The sequence below is a fragment of the Lepisma saccharinum genome, chromosome 10 (assembly GCF_977018435.1).
Source record: "Lepisma saccharinum chromosome 10, izLepSacc3.1, whole genome shotgun sequence".
Classification (NCBI taxonomy): domain Eukaryota; kingdom Metazoa; phylum Arthropoda; class Insecta; order Zygentoma; family Lepismatidae; genus Lepisma; species Lepisma saccharinum.
This window is the reverse complement of record NC_139238.1, coordinates 83,737,678-83,752,492: the sequence shown is the minus strand read 5'-3', so window position 1 is coordinate 83,752,492 and position 14,815 is coordinate 83,737,678. Positions and strand designations below refer to the sequence as shown.

Here is a 14,815-nt window from a genome sequence, read left to right as displayed (position 1 = left end):
GTGTGTCATAATAGAATAGATTATATTGAATTGATGGTCACTAATGAAAAAGAAGAATTAGTTGATTTTGCTGGAGCCACAACAACTGCAATCATAGAGATTAACATTTAAATAAAAATACATACAAGAAGAAAATGGAAAATATTGAGAGTTATGAGCTACAATCATTCCCTCCAAACAGGAGGACATTTGCAATTTTAAATCAACCCAACACAGAGATTGAGGTTGATCTTGATGTAGGGGATGGATTTATACACCCCCACAGAGCAGATTTATACATCAAATTTGATGTTGTAAAGCTCGATGGAACAGATTATCCGGCAAATTCAAATATAAGATTGGTAGATAATTTTGTGCCGCATCTATTCTCTGAAATTGAGATCAGAAAGCATGGCGTTGTTATAAACAGAGTGGATTATCCCGGCATTACCTCCACAGCTTTGGCCACATTAAAATTATCCAAAACAGAGGCTTCATACTACAAAATTGGTGGATTTGAGGCTGGTGATAAGATATTATCTAAAAACCACACAGTGCTGTTCCCCATGCGCTTATTGCCAGGATTCTTCTCAGATTTCAAAGATATTATGTGGAAGGGGGGGTTAAGAATTACATTTAGAAGAGCTGCCAATGATAATAATGCTTTGATGAGGTACAGTGCAATAAACTCTACAGGGGAAGCTCTGCCTAATACCCTACCAGATGCAGGCAAATGCATTATTCAGACTATGGAGTTAAGAATCCCTGTTGTTGAATATGAGGCCAGTTATGCTCTTAAATACAAAGCTGATATAATAAAAAATCCACAGGTTCCTCTGCAATTTTATACATATCAATGTGTACAGAAGCCCGCATCTGGTACATATTATGAATTTGATGCTACAAATTCATTCTCCAGTATACAATATGACATGCCTGATTTTGTAGTGGTATTGTTTCAGACTGGAAGACACAACAATCAGGAAAAAAATTCAAGTAAATTTGATAGTTGCAACATCAAGAACATATATCATAAAAATGGCAGAAATGAGGTCTTTCCTAGAGAGAATTATAATTTAGACATGTCCAAGAATGATTTCCTCAAATTATATGAGGCATTTACATCCTTCAAAAGAGTCACTACAGGCAATACTGACATGTATTACACACCAGATGAATTCAAAGCACAGAGACCCATGTTTGTAATCAATGCTTCAAAAAGGAAACAAGTTGTGGTGAATGACAGGACAAACATTAAAATTATCTGTGAATTCCATGAGGCATTACCTGATGACACCATATGTAGTGTTATTCTCATAGGTGAAAAATCATATGTTTATGATGTAAGAAATGAGAGAGTCACGGAGCAATTCTAGAGGGTCTCTGCATATAATATTTTAATATTAGATAAGCAAATTGAAGCTGGTATCCAATTGAACTTAAACCAGAAGTAAATATGTGTGGGTGGGTATGGGTGTGTGGCTCTTATAAGCATCTTGGCCTAGTTTTAAGTGTGGCCAAAAAAAATATCAAGAGGGGCATATTTTTAACAAATTTATGGACAACAATCTCACAGAAGTGCCTTTTATAAGTGTAGCCTCATCAATCTGAGGGGGGTCATACTTTCTCATGGAATCCATGAGGGCTTTTTTTACAAAAATCTTGGATTAGAGGGGGTTCCACACTTGAGCAAAAAGCTCATATGCTCATGTTGAGCTTGTTTTAAGTGTAGCCAAATCTGCTTGAGGGGGGTTCATACTTTCTTGAGTTTATAATAGTATCAATCTCACTACTTGAATAAACTTATGCATTTATTAAAAATTTATTAACTTTAATTCACTGTAGAAAATACACATTTCTAATACGAATTTTAAAGTAAATAACTCTACTCATACCTTCAATGTGATACTTGAGCCTGCTTAGCTGCACACAGACGGCTGATTCGTGGCGGAATCATTGACAAAGCAAGCCTCATTTCTTCATCGACGGATTTGAGTCTGTCTCTCTCTCTTTGATGTTTTAATTGCAGTCAACGTCGAGAAGCCCAGTTCCCACAAATAAGTAGTTGAAAATAGTAATAACACATTAACTGCCATCTCGGAGATAGCCGGGTATTCACTGCTTATTGACAACCAAAATGTATCCAAAGGCACTTCGAAAAATTTGAATTTCAATGTTCTGTCTGCTTTCAAATCTGCCAGTTCCTCTTGTAAGCCTAAATTTTTCGGAAGATATTTCGAATCCATACTGAATGGATCACGAACCCAGTCAAAATCTTCAACGCTCTCTCCAAAATATCTTTTGAAAATCTGCTGCAAGAGTACTAAATGTTCTTTAATTAAGTCCATCAACACCTTGTTATCGTCAGCAAGGGGCCATACAGTTTGGAACATCTCACACGATCCATTTTCAATTGTCTGTATCCACAAATTCAACTTATTAATAAATCCTTGAATCTTATCCATACTAGTCAGAATATTTTCGTTTCTACCTTGCATTTTTCTGTTTAGTTTAAGAAGCGCCGACAAACAGGCACAAAACAGCCAGCCATACACAAAAGATGCAGTGTTACAAACAAAGAACTCGCTTGAATAGCTCTATTGTATGATTGATGCGGGCCGCTAAAAGGCTTGCTAAAAGTCTTACCTGGCTTTCTTTGCGGTGAACACAAAGCTTGCCGCCTGTAACCCATCAAACCGGCCCAATATTACAGGCGAGAATACATATAACATGAGCAAACTATAACAATATTGAGTAAATAAATTACATTCAATTTCTATGAAAATACATATAACAGTTATCATCAAGAATAAACAAGCACCTTCTTACTTAAAATCGACAATTAATTTCTTGCAATATTGCAATAGTAGGTAAAAGTTCGCGTCACACCTTTCACCTTGTGACGGCACACTAGTGTGCCGCGGCACACCGGTTGCGGAACACTGGTCTACTGTGATGTCGCCACTAATATGGTTCATTGTAGGGATGTGCCGAAGCCGATTACAGATGTATGAAAATCGGCCGAAATTGACACATCGGCATCGGTATCGGAATCGGCAAAAATCCGATATTTAAACCGGTACAGATTATACTAGAGTTTTTACCTTCTAATAAGTTTCCATATTTTAGTTTTGTAAGATTTATTGAAAATTTGGTTATGATTCCTCATTATTGTAGAGTTTTTGTAATACAATTATTGCAAAATCAATTAGAGGATCAACCTAACTATAAATCGGAAATAAAACAGTACATTGCTGAACCAAGATCTGCTGTTTTATTGGAAATTCAAAAATGAATATTCAAACCTGAAGCAAGTCCTGAGAAAATACTTGGGCATACCTGCTGCATCAGTATTCAGTGATTGAGTGTTCAGTGTTGCTGAACAGATTTGAGATAAGAGAAGAAGTAGGTTAGTTCCTGAAGTGCTTCCAAATCTCGTATTTCTGAAGTTGAATCTGGCAGAACAGGAATTAATTTTGCATTTCAAAGAACTGCTTGTGTACTAATGTTAAATCTCTAGGTTCACATAATGTTTTGTAGATGCAAATGTACATTCGCATCTCTTGAGAATATATATGTATATACCGTGCGTTCATTTCGATCTGCAGCCGAGAGATCGGGAGAAGCGTGGCGGGCGGCGCTGACGGAGATGCCGACATTTGCGGTCTGTAATGCCCGCTTATTTTTATAGACATATGCAGACATTTATATAAATATTGCAAAACTATCACTAACCTGTGTTATAACACGCAAAAGTTCTTCTGTAATTCATCCAAGTTCTGCTCTTATATACACAAAAAAATACGCTTTAGAAACGATGTTAAGAGCCACAGATAATAAAACATTTTAATCATAGTTTTGACCAGTAACGTCTTGCTTAAGTTTATGTCCTTGAAAGAGTTTTGTGCCGATGGGGATCGTTTGGAGGTTTTGAATGTGCAACACTGTATCAAGATTACGCTGTAGAAGAAACAGTTAAAAGTCAATAGTGTTCGTGAGCTTCCTTGCAATCCGAAATCTCCGAGCTCGAGTTTTTTGTTCCTTCGCGACTAGATGAAGACAGAGTTGTAAATAGGCTATAGTGGCGAGCAATGTAAACCAAGAGCGTGTTAATTTCGTACTGTGCGCAAGAGTGTTATTCTTGGTTACTTGCAGTTACTTGATTGTGTTATTATAGTGTGTATGTGTGACGTGTCAGTGAGACGATTGGAATGCCAGCCGCAAGATTCACGTTAGAACAAAGATTTTTTTATGTATGACACGTACCTACGTGAAAACAAACTCGTGTCGCGACGTGTGTAGGTAATTTGTACAGAAATTCCCATGCGTTTCAACTCCACACAGAGATACGGTTAGACATCTTGTCCTTAAATTACGAGAAACTGTATCGTTAAATTTTAAAACACCTAAGCAAAAACGACGGATTCTAACCGAAGCAAAACTCGATGATATTGGTGCAGCGTTAGAACGTTCTCCAAACAAACCTCTACGCCGTGTTTCACAAGAGGTGGGCGTGTCAAAATCATCGGCACATACAGTCACTAAGCTACTAAAATTAAAACCATACTCTTATAACACAGGTTAGTGCTCGTTTTGCAATATTTATATAAATGTCTGCATATGTCCATAAAAATAAGCGGGCATTTCAGGCCGCAAATGTCGGCATCTCCGTCAGTGCCGCCCGCCACGCTTCTCCCGATCTCTCGGCTGCAGATCGAAATGGACGCACGGTACATATGATATGCAATAGAAATGTACATAGCAAATTTATTTTTGTCATGCTGAAAATAACATCCCATTTCTGTTTAATAATCTTATGTATCGGAATCGGTTAAATATCGGCATCGGTATCGGTTCCAAAAATTATCGGTGAGTACATCGGCATCGGTAAATTTTCAGCTTCGTCACATCCCTAGTTCATTGCATTTCCTTAGGTGAAGCCCAACCATGAACCCAAAGAGAAGCCCGTGGAAGAGGCCGAGTCGAGGACAGAGGGCAGGGTGAGCAGCCAAATATACTTCCAGTATTTGAAGGCAGGGAGCAACATGTGCACGTTCCTCCTCTTCGTTATTCTCCTGGTGCTTGCTCAGGTCTGCTGGACCGGAATGAACGGCTGGCTCATGTGCTGGTAAGTGCTCTCACAAGGAACGGTTTACTTATTTATTGAACTCAACAGAGTACATACCTAATTACAGAGTTTTTTATTCAAAGTGAATACAGTTAGATCTGTAATACGTGCTTGCTACCTTATACCATTTCATGTGTTAATAGTGAATCTACTGAGTTCCCTCAGGTTCATAGAAAAGATGTCAATGGTCTTGTTGTTGATTAGAGATTTGGGTAAAAGTTCGGTATATCGGAGACACATTAAAATCGGATATTTTGTGTTTCGCAGGGTTTGAGCTTACCTATTGTGTATTGCGGAACATAGTTCAAGGTGCCATTATGCTTTTTACACGACGAAAACAAACACAATTTTTCACATTTACAGTGATGTTTTTTTATTCCTTTCTTAGCTTCCGTGACACACAATATGGCGGGCACATTTTGACTCAAGTTGTTTGAATGCAGTGTTTCCAACCTTCACCGAAAAATACCTACTATGGTGTTCGTCACGTGAGCAAATTGTACATTATGCACGGGTAGATGACGGATAACCCGGTTAGCTGACGGATAGCACCACGAACCATTCACGGATAGCCCCAAGAACCATTCACGATAGCACCACGAACCATTTCCGATAAGGTTAGGTTAGGTTTGGTTTGGTTAGGCAAGCATAGTGAAAAAAAGGGGGGTTAGAAACACTGACAGGGGATTACGTCATCAAATGTACGCAGCATGCAGTTCACGTAGGCGAAGCAAATGAAATCAATCGGAAGTGTGCGACGGTGAGATATTTCTCTTGAAAAATACATGATTTCCCGGTCAAATATATTCTACGATGAAAGAAAACACCTCGACGAACGTTGGAAACCTTGTAGAAACTCATTTCCGTAAGTAGTTTCTTCTGTAAAATTGAATAAATGTGTCTCCGTTATACCGAACTTTTACTGAGATTTGTTGTAACTGTTGCAAATTCTCCATAATGGAGATTTCTTTTCCATTTCCAATCTAGCCTTCGTGAGAATAAAAACTTCATCGTTGAGTCTAGTTTTCGTCGTTTTGGATTCAAAAATTAATCTGAGAGAGTAGATGCTTGATTACAAGGCGACGATGTTACCACTACGCCATCGGGAAGGCCCCTCACAAGGAATAGGACCCAAATGTTGTAGCACAATTCCGATTTTATCTAGCGTGTTGGATATATGATATCTAACCGGTCTCCATGGTTACGACGCAAATAGTCCTGGTTCGAATTCCAGCCTGGGCATGGGTGTTGTTTGTGAACGTCGCTTGATCAATTTCATCATATCATCACTCATCCTCATCTTCGCGATTAGCCAAAAGTGGCAGAAGAGTGATGCTACATAGAAAAAATCAATCATGAACTGATCTGGTCTTGTTCAAATATCAATGACAACCATATGGAGCCTTCCTTGTCGGTGTCTTGCTTAAGAAATATTCAGTTATGGGGAAATTCCTGCGTCTTGGGATAAATTGAATTTGCTTCTCGCCCCCCTAGAAAATACGGAGCGTGTAAATATTTAAGAATGAAACCAAACCAAATCCTTTATGCATTATGTACGAAAAACGACATAACTATTATACTCTGTCCCGGGTTTCTCTGGAGCAAGACCGCGCATGTGGCAGAGTATCGAGTGGGCAGATCGAAGCAGTATACGCTCCTGCGAAGGCTGGTAATTGCAGTCGCTCCCCCTCCACACAATCCCGTTCCCTCTCACGTGTTCATTGGTGGAGCCGTCTCGCGCCACTATTTGCGCAGTGATAGATGGGACACAGGGCTTGTGAATTTCTTTCTTTCCTTTTTTTTTTTCTTACTCCCTTCTCCCGCCAGGGCATCCAACGATTTATGAAATGTGGAGAAATTTTCAGATCCTAGACAGAGTGAAATATAGAAAGGGGTGGCAACCTAAAGTAAACTTGATAAAAGATAAAGACGGTAATTTTCTAGCTGACCCAAGCGATATTCTAAATAGATGGAAGAACTACTTTAATGACCTTTTAAATGTTCATGTAGGAGATAAATCAGAAGTAAATGAAGTACAAGCAGCAGAACCTTTAGTTCCAGAACCTAACTTGATTGAAGTTAAGGATGCTATTAAAAGGCTAAAGAATAACAAGGCACCTGGCATTGATTTAATACCAGCTGAGTTAATTAAATATGGTGGAAATTCATTAATATGTCAAATTCATAAATTAATTTGTTTAATATGGAATAAAGAAGAAACCCCTCAACAGTGGAAAGAATCCATAATTGTTCCTGTGTTTAAAAAAGGTGATAAAATGAACTGCAATAATTACCGTAGAAATCTCTACTCTCAACAACATATAAAATATTTTCTAACATTCTTTTAACAAGACTTACCCCATATGCTAATGAAATTATAGGTGATTATCAATCTGGATTTAAACGTAACAGATCAACTACAGATCAAAATTTTCACATCAGACAGACACTTGAAAAAAAGTGGGAATATAATCAAAATGTCCATCAGCTATTCATTGATTTCAAAAAAGCATATGATTCGGTCAAAAAAGATAAATTATATAATATATTAGTAGAGTTTGGAATACCTAAGAAGCTTGTTAGTATGATAAAAGTATGCACCAGTGAAACAGAAAGTGAAATTCGTGTGGGTATTAATGTGTCTGACAAATTTACAATTCATGATGGGTTAAAACAAGGAGATGCATTATATCCATTGCTCTTTAATTTTGCCTTAGAATATGCTGTTAAAAAGGTAAATAACTAAAGAAGGACAAAAATTAAATGGTATGACTCAGTTGTTAGCATATGCAGATGATGTAGACTTATTAGGGGATGATATAAATACAATTAAGAATAATGCTAAAATATTTTTCAAAACTGCTAAAGAGATAGGTTTGGAAGTTAACAAAGAAAAAACTAAATATATGCTTACAGGCCGAAACCAAGTGTTAGTTAAGAATCAAAATCTAATTATTGATAACAACTCGTTTGAACCAGTTTCCAAATTCAAATACTTAGGAGTAATATTAACAAATGAAAATTATATTAAAGAGGAAATAAAAAGTAGACAATTCAGGAAATGCATGTTACTTTTCTCTTAATAAACTTTTGTCTTCTCGTTTAATATCTAAGAAACTAAAAGTTAAAATATACAAAACAGTAATTTTGCCTGTAGTATTATATGGGTGTGAAACTTGGTCCCTTACATTGAAAGAGGAACATAAATTGAGAGTATTTGAAAATAAGATCCTTAGGAAAATCTTTGGACCTAAAAGGGATGAGGAGACAGGTGAGTGGAGAAGGTTACATAATTTAGAACTACATAATTTGTATTCATGTCCAGATATTATTAGAATAATTAAATCAAGAAGACTTAGGTGGGCAGGCCATGTGGCACGATTGGGAGAGGAAAGAGGAGTTTACACAATTCTTGTTGGGAAACCAGATGGTAAGAGACCTGTAGGAAGACCAAGACAAAGATGGAGGGACGACGTTGAGATGGACCTAAAGGAAATCGGTATGGATGGAAAAGAGTATATACATCTTGCTCAAGATAGGGACAGATGGAAGGCCTGTGTTGCTGCAGCCATGAACCTTCGGGTTTAAGAAGGCTAGTTAGTTAGTTAGTTAGACAGAGTGAAAATGTGTTCAGTCAATGTGAAACTTAACGTTATGTAAAAATAGCTTTATTTTTCGGATAGCTCATTTTATTCAAGTAACCCGATACCCGGTGGAGGCAAATAGTGGTTCGGTTCAAATTTAGGTCCAGTTGCGATTAGACAGTGCATAAAGTGGACTTAAAACTAGAATTCAATTGCAGAAACGTTTCTGTTTCCACATATTCCATAAATTGAGACTAAAGACATTGACGAAGTACCTTGTGCTAAACGGAAATTAATTCTTCCAGGGTAGACTTGGAGCACCTTCGATCCGTGGTGTCCAAAAGTGACAGCGGAGACTCCGACAACTGGAGACTGAAGACGTTCACCAAATATATCTGCCTCTACATCTACCTGGGCATCATCGGGACGGGCATCGTTCTCCTGCTCTTCCGGTCGCTCATCTTCATGTTCATCTGCATGAAGTCCTCCATCAACATCCACTCCACCATGTTCTACAAGGTGATCAGGGCCAGCACCAGGTTCTTCGATGTCAATCCTTCAGGTGAGGGGCGCGCTCTTACTTCAACTAATATATCACAGCGTTATTGATTTTTATAGTATGGCCACTTCAGCACATAGGCTACTTTTGTCCGTCACGCAATACGGGGACCTTTTCTGGAAATTAAATTGCGTACAGGACACCAACAAGAAAATACCCTCCTCACAAAAAGTTTGAAATATTGTTACATTAGGCACAATAAGTTTGGAATATTGATATATTAGGCATAGCAAGTTTGGAATATTGTTATATTAGGCACAAGAAGTTTGGAATATTGTTATATTAGGCACAACAAGTTAGGAATATTGTTATATTACGCACAACAAGTTTGGAATATTGTTATATTAGGCACAAGAAGTTTGGAATATTGTTATATTAGGCACAACAAGTTTGGAATATTGTTATATTAGGCACAAGAAGTTTGGAATATTGTTATATTAGGCACAAGAAGTTTGGAATATTGTTATATTAGGCACAAGAAGTTTGGAATATTGTTATATTAGGCACAAGAAGTTTGGAATATTGTTATATTAGGCACAAGAAGTTTGGAATATTGTTATATTAGGCACAACAAGTTTGGAATATTGTTATATTAGGCACAAGAAGTTTGGAATATTGTTATATTAGGCACAACAAGTTTGGAATATTGTTATATTAGGCACAACAAGTTAGGAATATTGTTATAATAGGCACAACAAGTTTGGAATATTGTTATATTAGGCACAAGAAGTTTGGAATATTGTTATATTAGGCACAAGAAGTTTGGAATATTGTTATATTAGGCACAAGAAGTTTGGAATATTGTTATATTAGGCACAAGAAGTTTGGAATATTGTTATATTAGGCACAACAAGTTTGGAATATTGTTATATTAGGCACAAGAATTTTGGAATATTGTTATATTAGGCACAAGAAGTTTGGAATATTGTTATATTAGGCACAACAAGTTAGGAATATTGTTATAATAGGCACAACAAGTTTGGAATATTGTTATATTAGGCACAAGAAGTTTGGAATATTGTTATATTACGCACAACAAGTTTGGAATATTGTTATATTACGCACAACAAGTTTGGAATATTGTTATATTAGGCACAACAAGTTTGGAATATTGTTATATTAGGCACAACAAGTTTGGAATATTGTTATAATAGGCACAACAAGTTTGGAATATTGTTATATTAGGCACAAGAAGTTTGGAATATTGTTATATTACGCACAACAAGTTTGGAATATTGTTATATTACGCACAACAAGTTTGGAATATTGTTATATTAGGCACAACAAGTTAGGAATATTGTTATAATAGGCACAACAAGTTTGGAATATTGTTATATTAGGCACAACAAGTTTGGAATATTGTTATATTACGCACAACAAGTTTGGAATATTGTTATATTAGGCACAACAAGTTAGGAATATTGTTATAATAGGCACAACAAGTTTGGAATATTGTTATATTAGGCACAACAAGTTTGGAATATTGTTATATTACGCACAACAAGTTTGGAATATTGTTATATTACGCACAACAAGTTTGGAATATTGTTATATTACGCACAACAAGTTTGGAATATTGTTATATTACGCACAACAAGTTTGGAATATTGTTATATTAGGCACAAGAAGTTTGGAATATTGTTATATTAGGCACAACAAGTTTGGAATATTGTTATATTAGGCATAGCAAGTTTGTAATATTGTTATATTATGCACAAGAAGTTTGGAATATTGTTATATTACGCACAACAAGTTTGGAATATTGTTATATTAGGCACAACAAGTTAGGAATATTGTTATAATAGGCACAACAAGTTTGGAATATTGTTATATTAGGCACAACAAGTTTGGAATATTGTTATATTAGGCACAAGAAGTTTGGAATATTGTTATATTAAGCAATAGGTGATAGGCACGGTAGCATATGTTGGCGAAAACACAAGAACGTCTAGCAGACAGACGGACACCATGTGTTGTTGCATTCCAAGGCTGTGCCTATCACCTAATGCCTAATATAACAATATCCCAAACTTTTTGTGAGGATTATTTTCCTGTAGTTTACGGTTATTACAAGCATTAGAAAACAGTTTTTCTTTGTGACGTTTCAGGAGAACACACGCTCCTTTCATCAGACATTTATTTTCATTTTGACTAAAGATACAGTTATAACAATGGTTAGTAATTTTTAAACAAAAAGAATCTGTTATATAATGGATGTTGTCAATGTTACATTGTTGTAATATAGCAACTTAACTGTGAAAAAAACGGTCTGTTTTATTTTTATTTAAATTATGAATCCAAAATATCATCAGGCAATTCAAATTCATCATTGTTTTCACAAAGTCTCTTGATGTTTTCTGTTACATTAAATTTTAAAGATGGTGGCTTACTCCATTTGTGAAAAAGAAAACTCCATACTGGATCTATGTTACCATTTTCATTATTTAATTTATTCCAGTGTTCTGCAATGAACGAAGCTTCCCAGACATTCAACTCTGTGTTTCCCGTTAATCTTTTTAAAAACCCTTCTCTTTTTAATCAAATGCTTCTCTTCGATGATATGAGTTGAGAAACCTGTTCTTGGGTTTAGATTTATAATGTCCAAATCGTGTTCGTGCCATCTTATTGCCATTTTCCTTGCTGTTTGTCCCACATAATCTTTTGAACATGAACAACTTATATTATATATTCCTGTGGTTTCCACATCTGGTAGAGAGTTTCTCATTTTGAATTCATTAAATGTACATTCCAAACTTCTTGGTGATTTAAAAACAATTTTGAAATTAAAACTTCTAAAAATTTTTGCAATTTTATGTGAGAATCCCTTGTGGAATGGAATGCACACAAATTTCTTTTCAACAGATTTTTCATCTTTGTCTGTATTTCTGTTTTCCTTTAGTTTTCTTGCAACTTGTTTTTTGATTTGGTTTATTCTGTTAGTGTGAAAACCATTTTCTTTTGCTATATTAAAGAGCCTTTCTTCTTCATTTTTGATATCCTCATCATTAGAACATAGTATTTGTGCTCTCAGGAAAAAATTTAAAAATATGTTATCCATTGTTATACGCGAATGTTCTGATTTGGCATGGATATATTTTTCCCCGCTAATTTTTTCCTATGGACTGATGTTTGAATTGTTGAGTCAGTTGTCTTAATTTGCAGATCAAGGAAAGAAATTACATTGTTATTCATGGGTTCGCAAGTGAATTTTATGCGACGATGTGATTCATTTAATAATTTACATACGTCCATGATGGTGTTCTCATTTTTAGCGATAATTAGCACATCATCTACATATCTGATGTAGAGTTTGATATCCGCACCTATCGCATTAACAATTGGAGATTCTATGTAATGAAGGAAAATGCTGGAGATGATTCCGGATACTGGGTTTCCCATTGATAGACCATTACTTTGCTGATATATTTTGCCATCAAATAGAAAGTAATTGTAATTTGCACATACAGTAAACCATCGAACCATTTCCCATGATTCTACTGGGTTAACCTTCATCTCAATAAGCCATCTGTGTAATGCATCTGTGGCACCTTCTATTGGGACACTAGGATATAAATTTTCAACATCAAAACTTGCAATACGATACTCATTATTCCAAACAATATTTTTTAGTTTCTGTTTCACTTCAAATGCATTTTTAACACTGAATGGTGTTTGTTGTTTAATTATAGCAAGTCTTTCAACTAAATATTTGGATAGTTTGTATGCAGGATGTGTGAAAGTTGCAATGATGGGTCGTATTGGAGTTCCCGGTTTGTGAGTTTTTGGTAGTCCAAAGGCAATCGGCAGGGTTGAATTCTTGACAATGAGTTTTTTCTTCATTTCTCTTGGTATCGTGATACTGCTTTCAATTACTTTCTTTACCTTATTTATTATTTTAGTTATAGGGTTTCGAGAGGTTTCTGTGAAATTGTTTACAATTGTTAATGATAGGACGACTAATCAGGGACTCGTACTCAGAATTGGACAGCCTTTCTCGAAAGACATATGATCTCCACATAACATTGTCAAATTCCTTGCATCCACTCATATGGGATAAAGTAAACAGAGCTACACAACAAGTTGTACAACACTACATCAAGCTTTCAGAAAGGAGACTTGATAGGAAATTCTACCAGCTAATTCAAGAAGAACAAGTTATATACAACAACAATGAAAGAAGGGAAGCAGTCACTGGTAAAATAAAAACTAAGAACATTGACAACAGATTATTTATAAATCTTACGGATATTGAGGTACCTGATGAGTATATAGAAATTTTTCAATTCGGAATGAAATTTTCAGTTGGTAGTGCTTATATACACAAGGAAGATTTTGTGATTTCAATAGAGAAAGAACTGAATTTCTTAGATGATGAGGAGGAAAAGAGAAAATTACGAAGTCTCACACATGATGCTCTTGACGAACGGTTAAGTTTTGAATACAACAGAAGAAATAACAGAGGTCCAAAATACACGGAACGGGAGAAAGAGCATATAAGGTTGGGGAAAAAAGTTCATAGTTTCAAGATCTGGTTGAAAGAAAACGACATTTTCTTAATAAAATCGGACAAGGAAAATAAACCTGTCCTTATCCGAATTAAGGACTATAAAGAAAAAATGGAAGAATGTTTCAAAGTAAACAATTTCACAGAAACCTCTCGAAACCCTATAACTAAAATAATAAATGAGGTAAAGAAAGTAATTGAAAGCAGTATCACGATACCAAGAGAAATGAAGAAAAAACTCATTGTCAAGAATTCAACCCTGCCGATTGCCTTTGGACTACCAAAAACTCACAAACCGGGAACTCCAATACGACCCATCATTGCAACTTTCACACATCCTGCATACAAACTATCCAAATATTTAGTTGAAAGACTTGCTATAATTAAACAACAAACACCATTCAGTGTTAAAAATGCATTTGAAGTGAAACAGAAACTAAAAAATATTGTTTGGAATAATGAGTATCGTATTGCAAGTTTTGAAGTTGAAAATTTATATCCTAGTGTCCCAATAGAAGGTGCCACAGATGCATTACACAGATGGCTTATTGAGATGAAGGTTAACCCAGTAGAATCATGGGAAATGGTTCGATGGTTTACTGTATGTGCAAATTACAATTACTTTCTATTTGATGGCAAAATATATCAGCAAAGTAATGGTCTATCAATGGGAAACCCAGTATCCGGAATCATCTCCAGCATTTTCCTTCATTACATAGAATCTCCAATTGTTAATGCGATAGGTGCGGATATCAAACTCTACATCAGATATGTAGATGATGTGCTAATTATCGCTAAAAATGAGAACACCATCATGGACGTATGTAAATTATTAAATGAATCACATCGTCGCATAAAATTCACTTGCGAACCCATGAATAACAATGTAATTTCTTTCCTTGATCTGCAAATTAAGACAACTGACTCAACAATTCAAACATCAGTCCATAGGAAAAAATTAGCGGGGAAAAATATATCCATGCCAAATCAGAACATTCGCGTATAACAATGGATAACATATTTTTAAATTTTTTCCTGAGAGCACAAATACTATGTTCTAA

The 14,815-nt window shown here is 35.7% G+C and overlaps 1 protein-coding gene across 2 annotated transcripts in view; it reads left to right on the top strand.

Annotated features, from left to right (window-relative positions):
* The window catches only part of LOC145993999 (ATP-binding cassette sub-family C member 4-like), a 215,507-nt gene that overhangs the window by 114,725 nt on the left and 85,967 nt on the right, over window positions 1–14,815 (top strand). For both annotated transcript variants that reach the window (XM_083130042.1, XM_083130043.1), the window contains exons 14-15: window positions 4,914–5,107; window positions 8,997–9,253. In XM_083130042.1, the coding sequence (XP_082986168.1) occupies window positions 4,914–5,107; window positions 8,997–9,253 (451 nt within the window). The remainder of the gene's footprint in view (window positions 1–4,913; window positions 5,108–8,996; window positions 9,254–14,815) is intronic.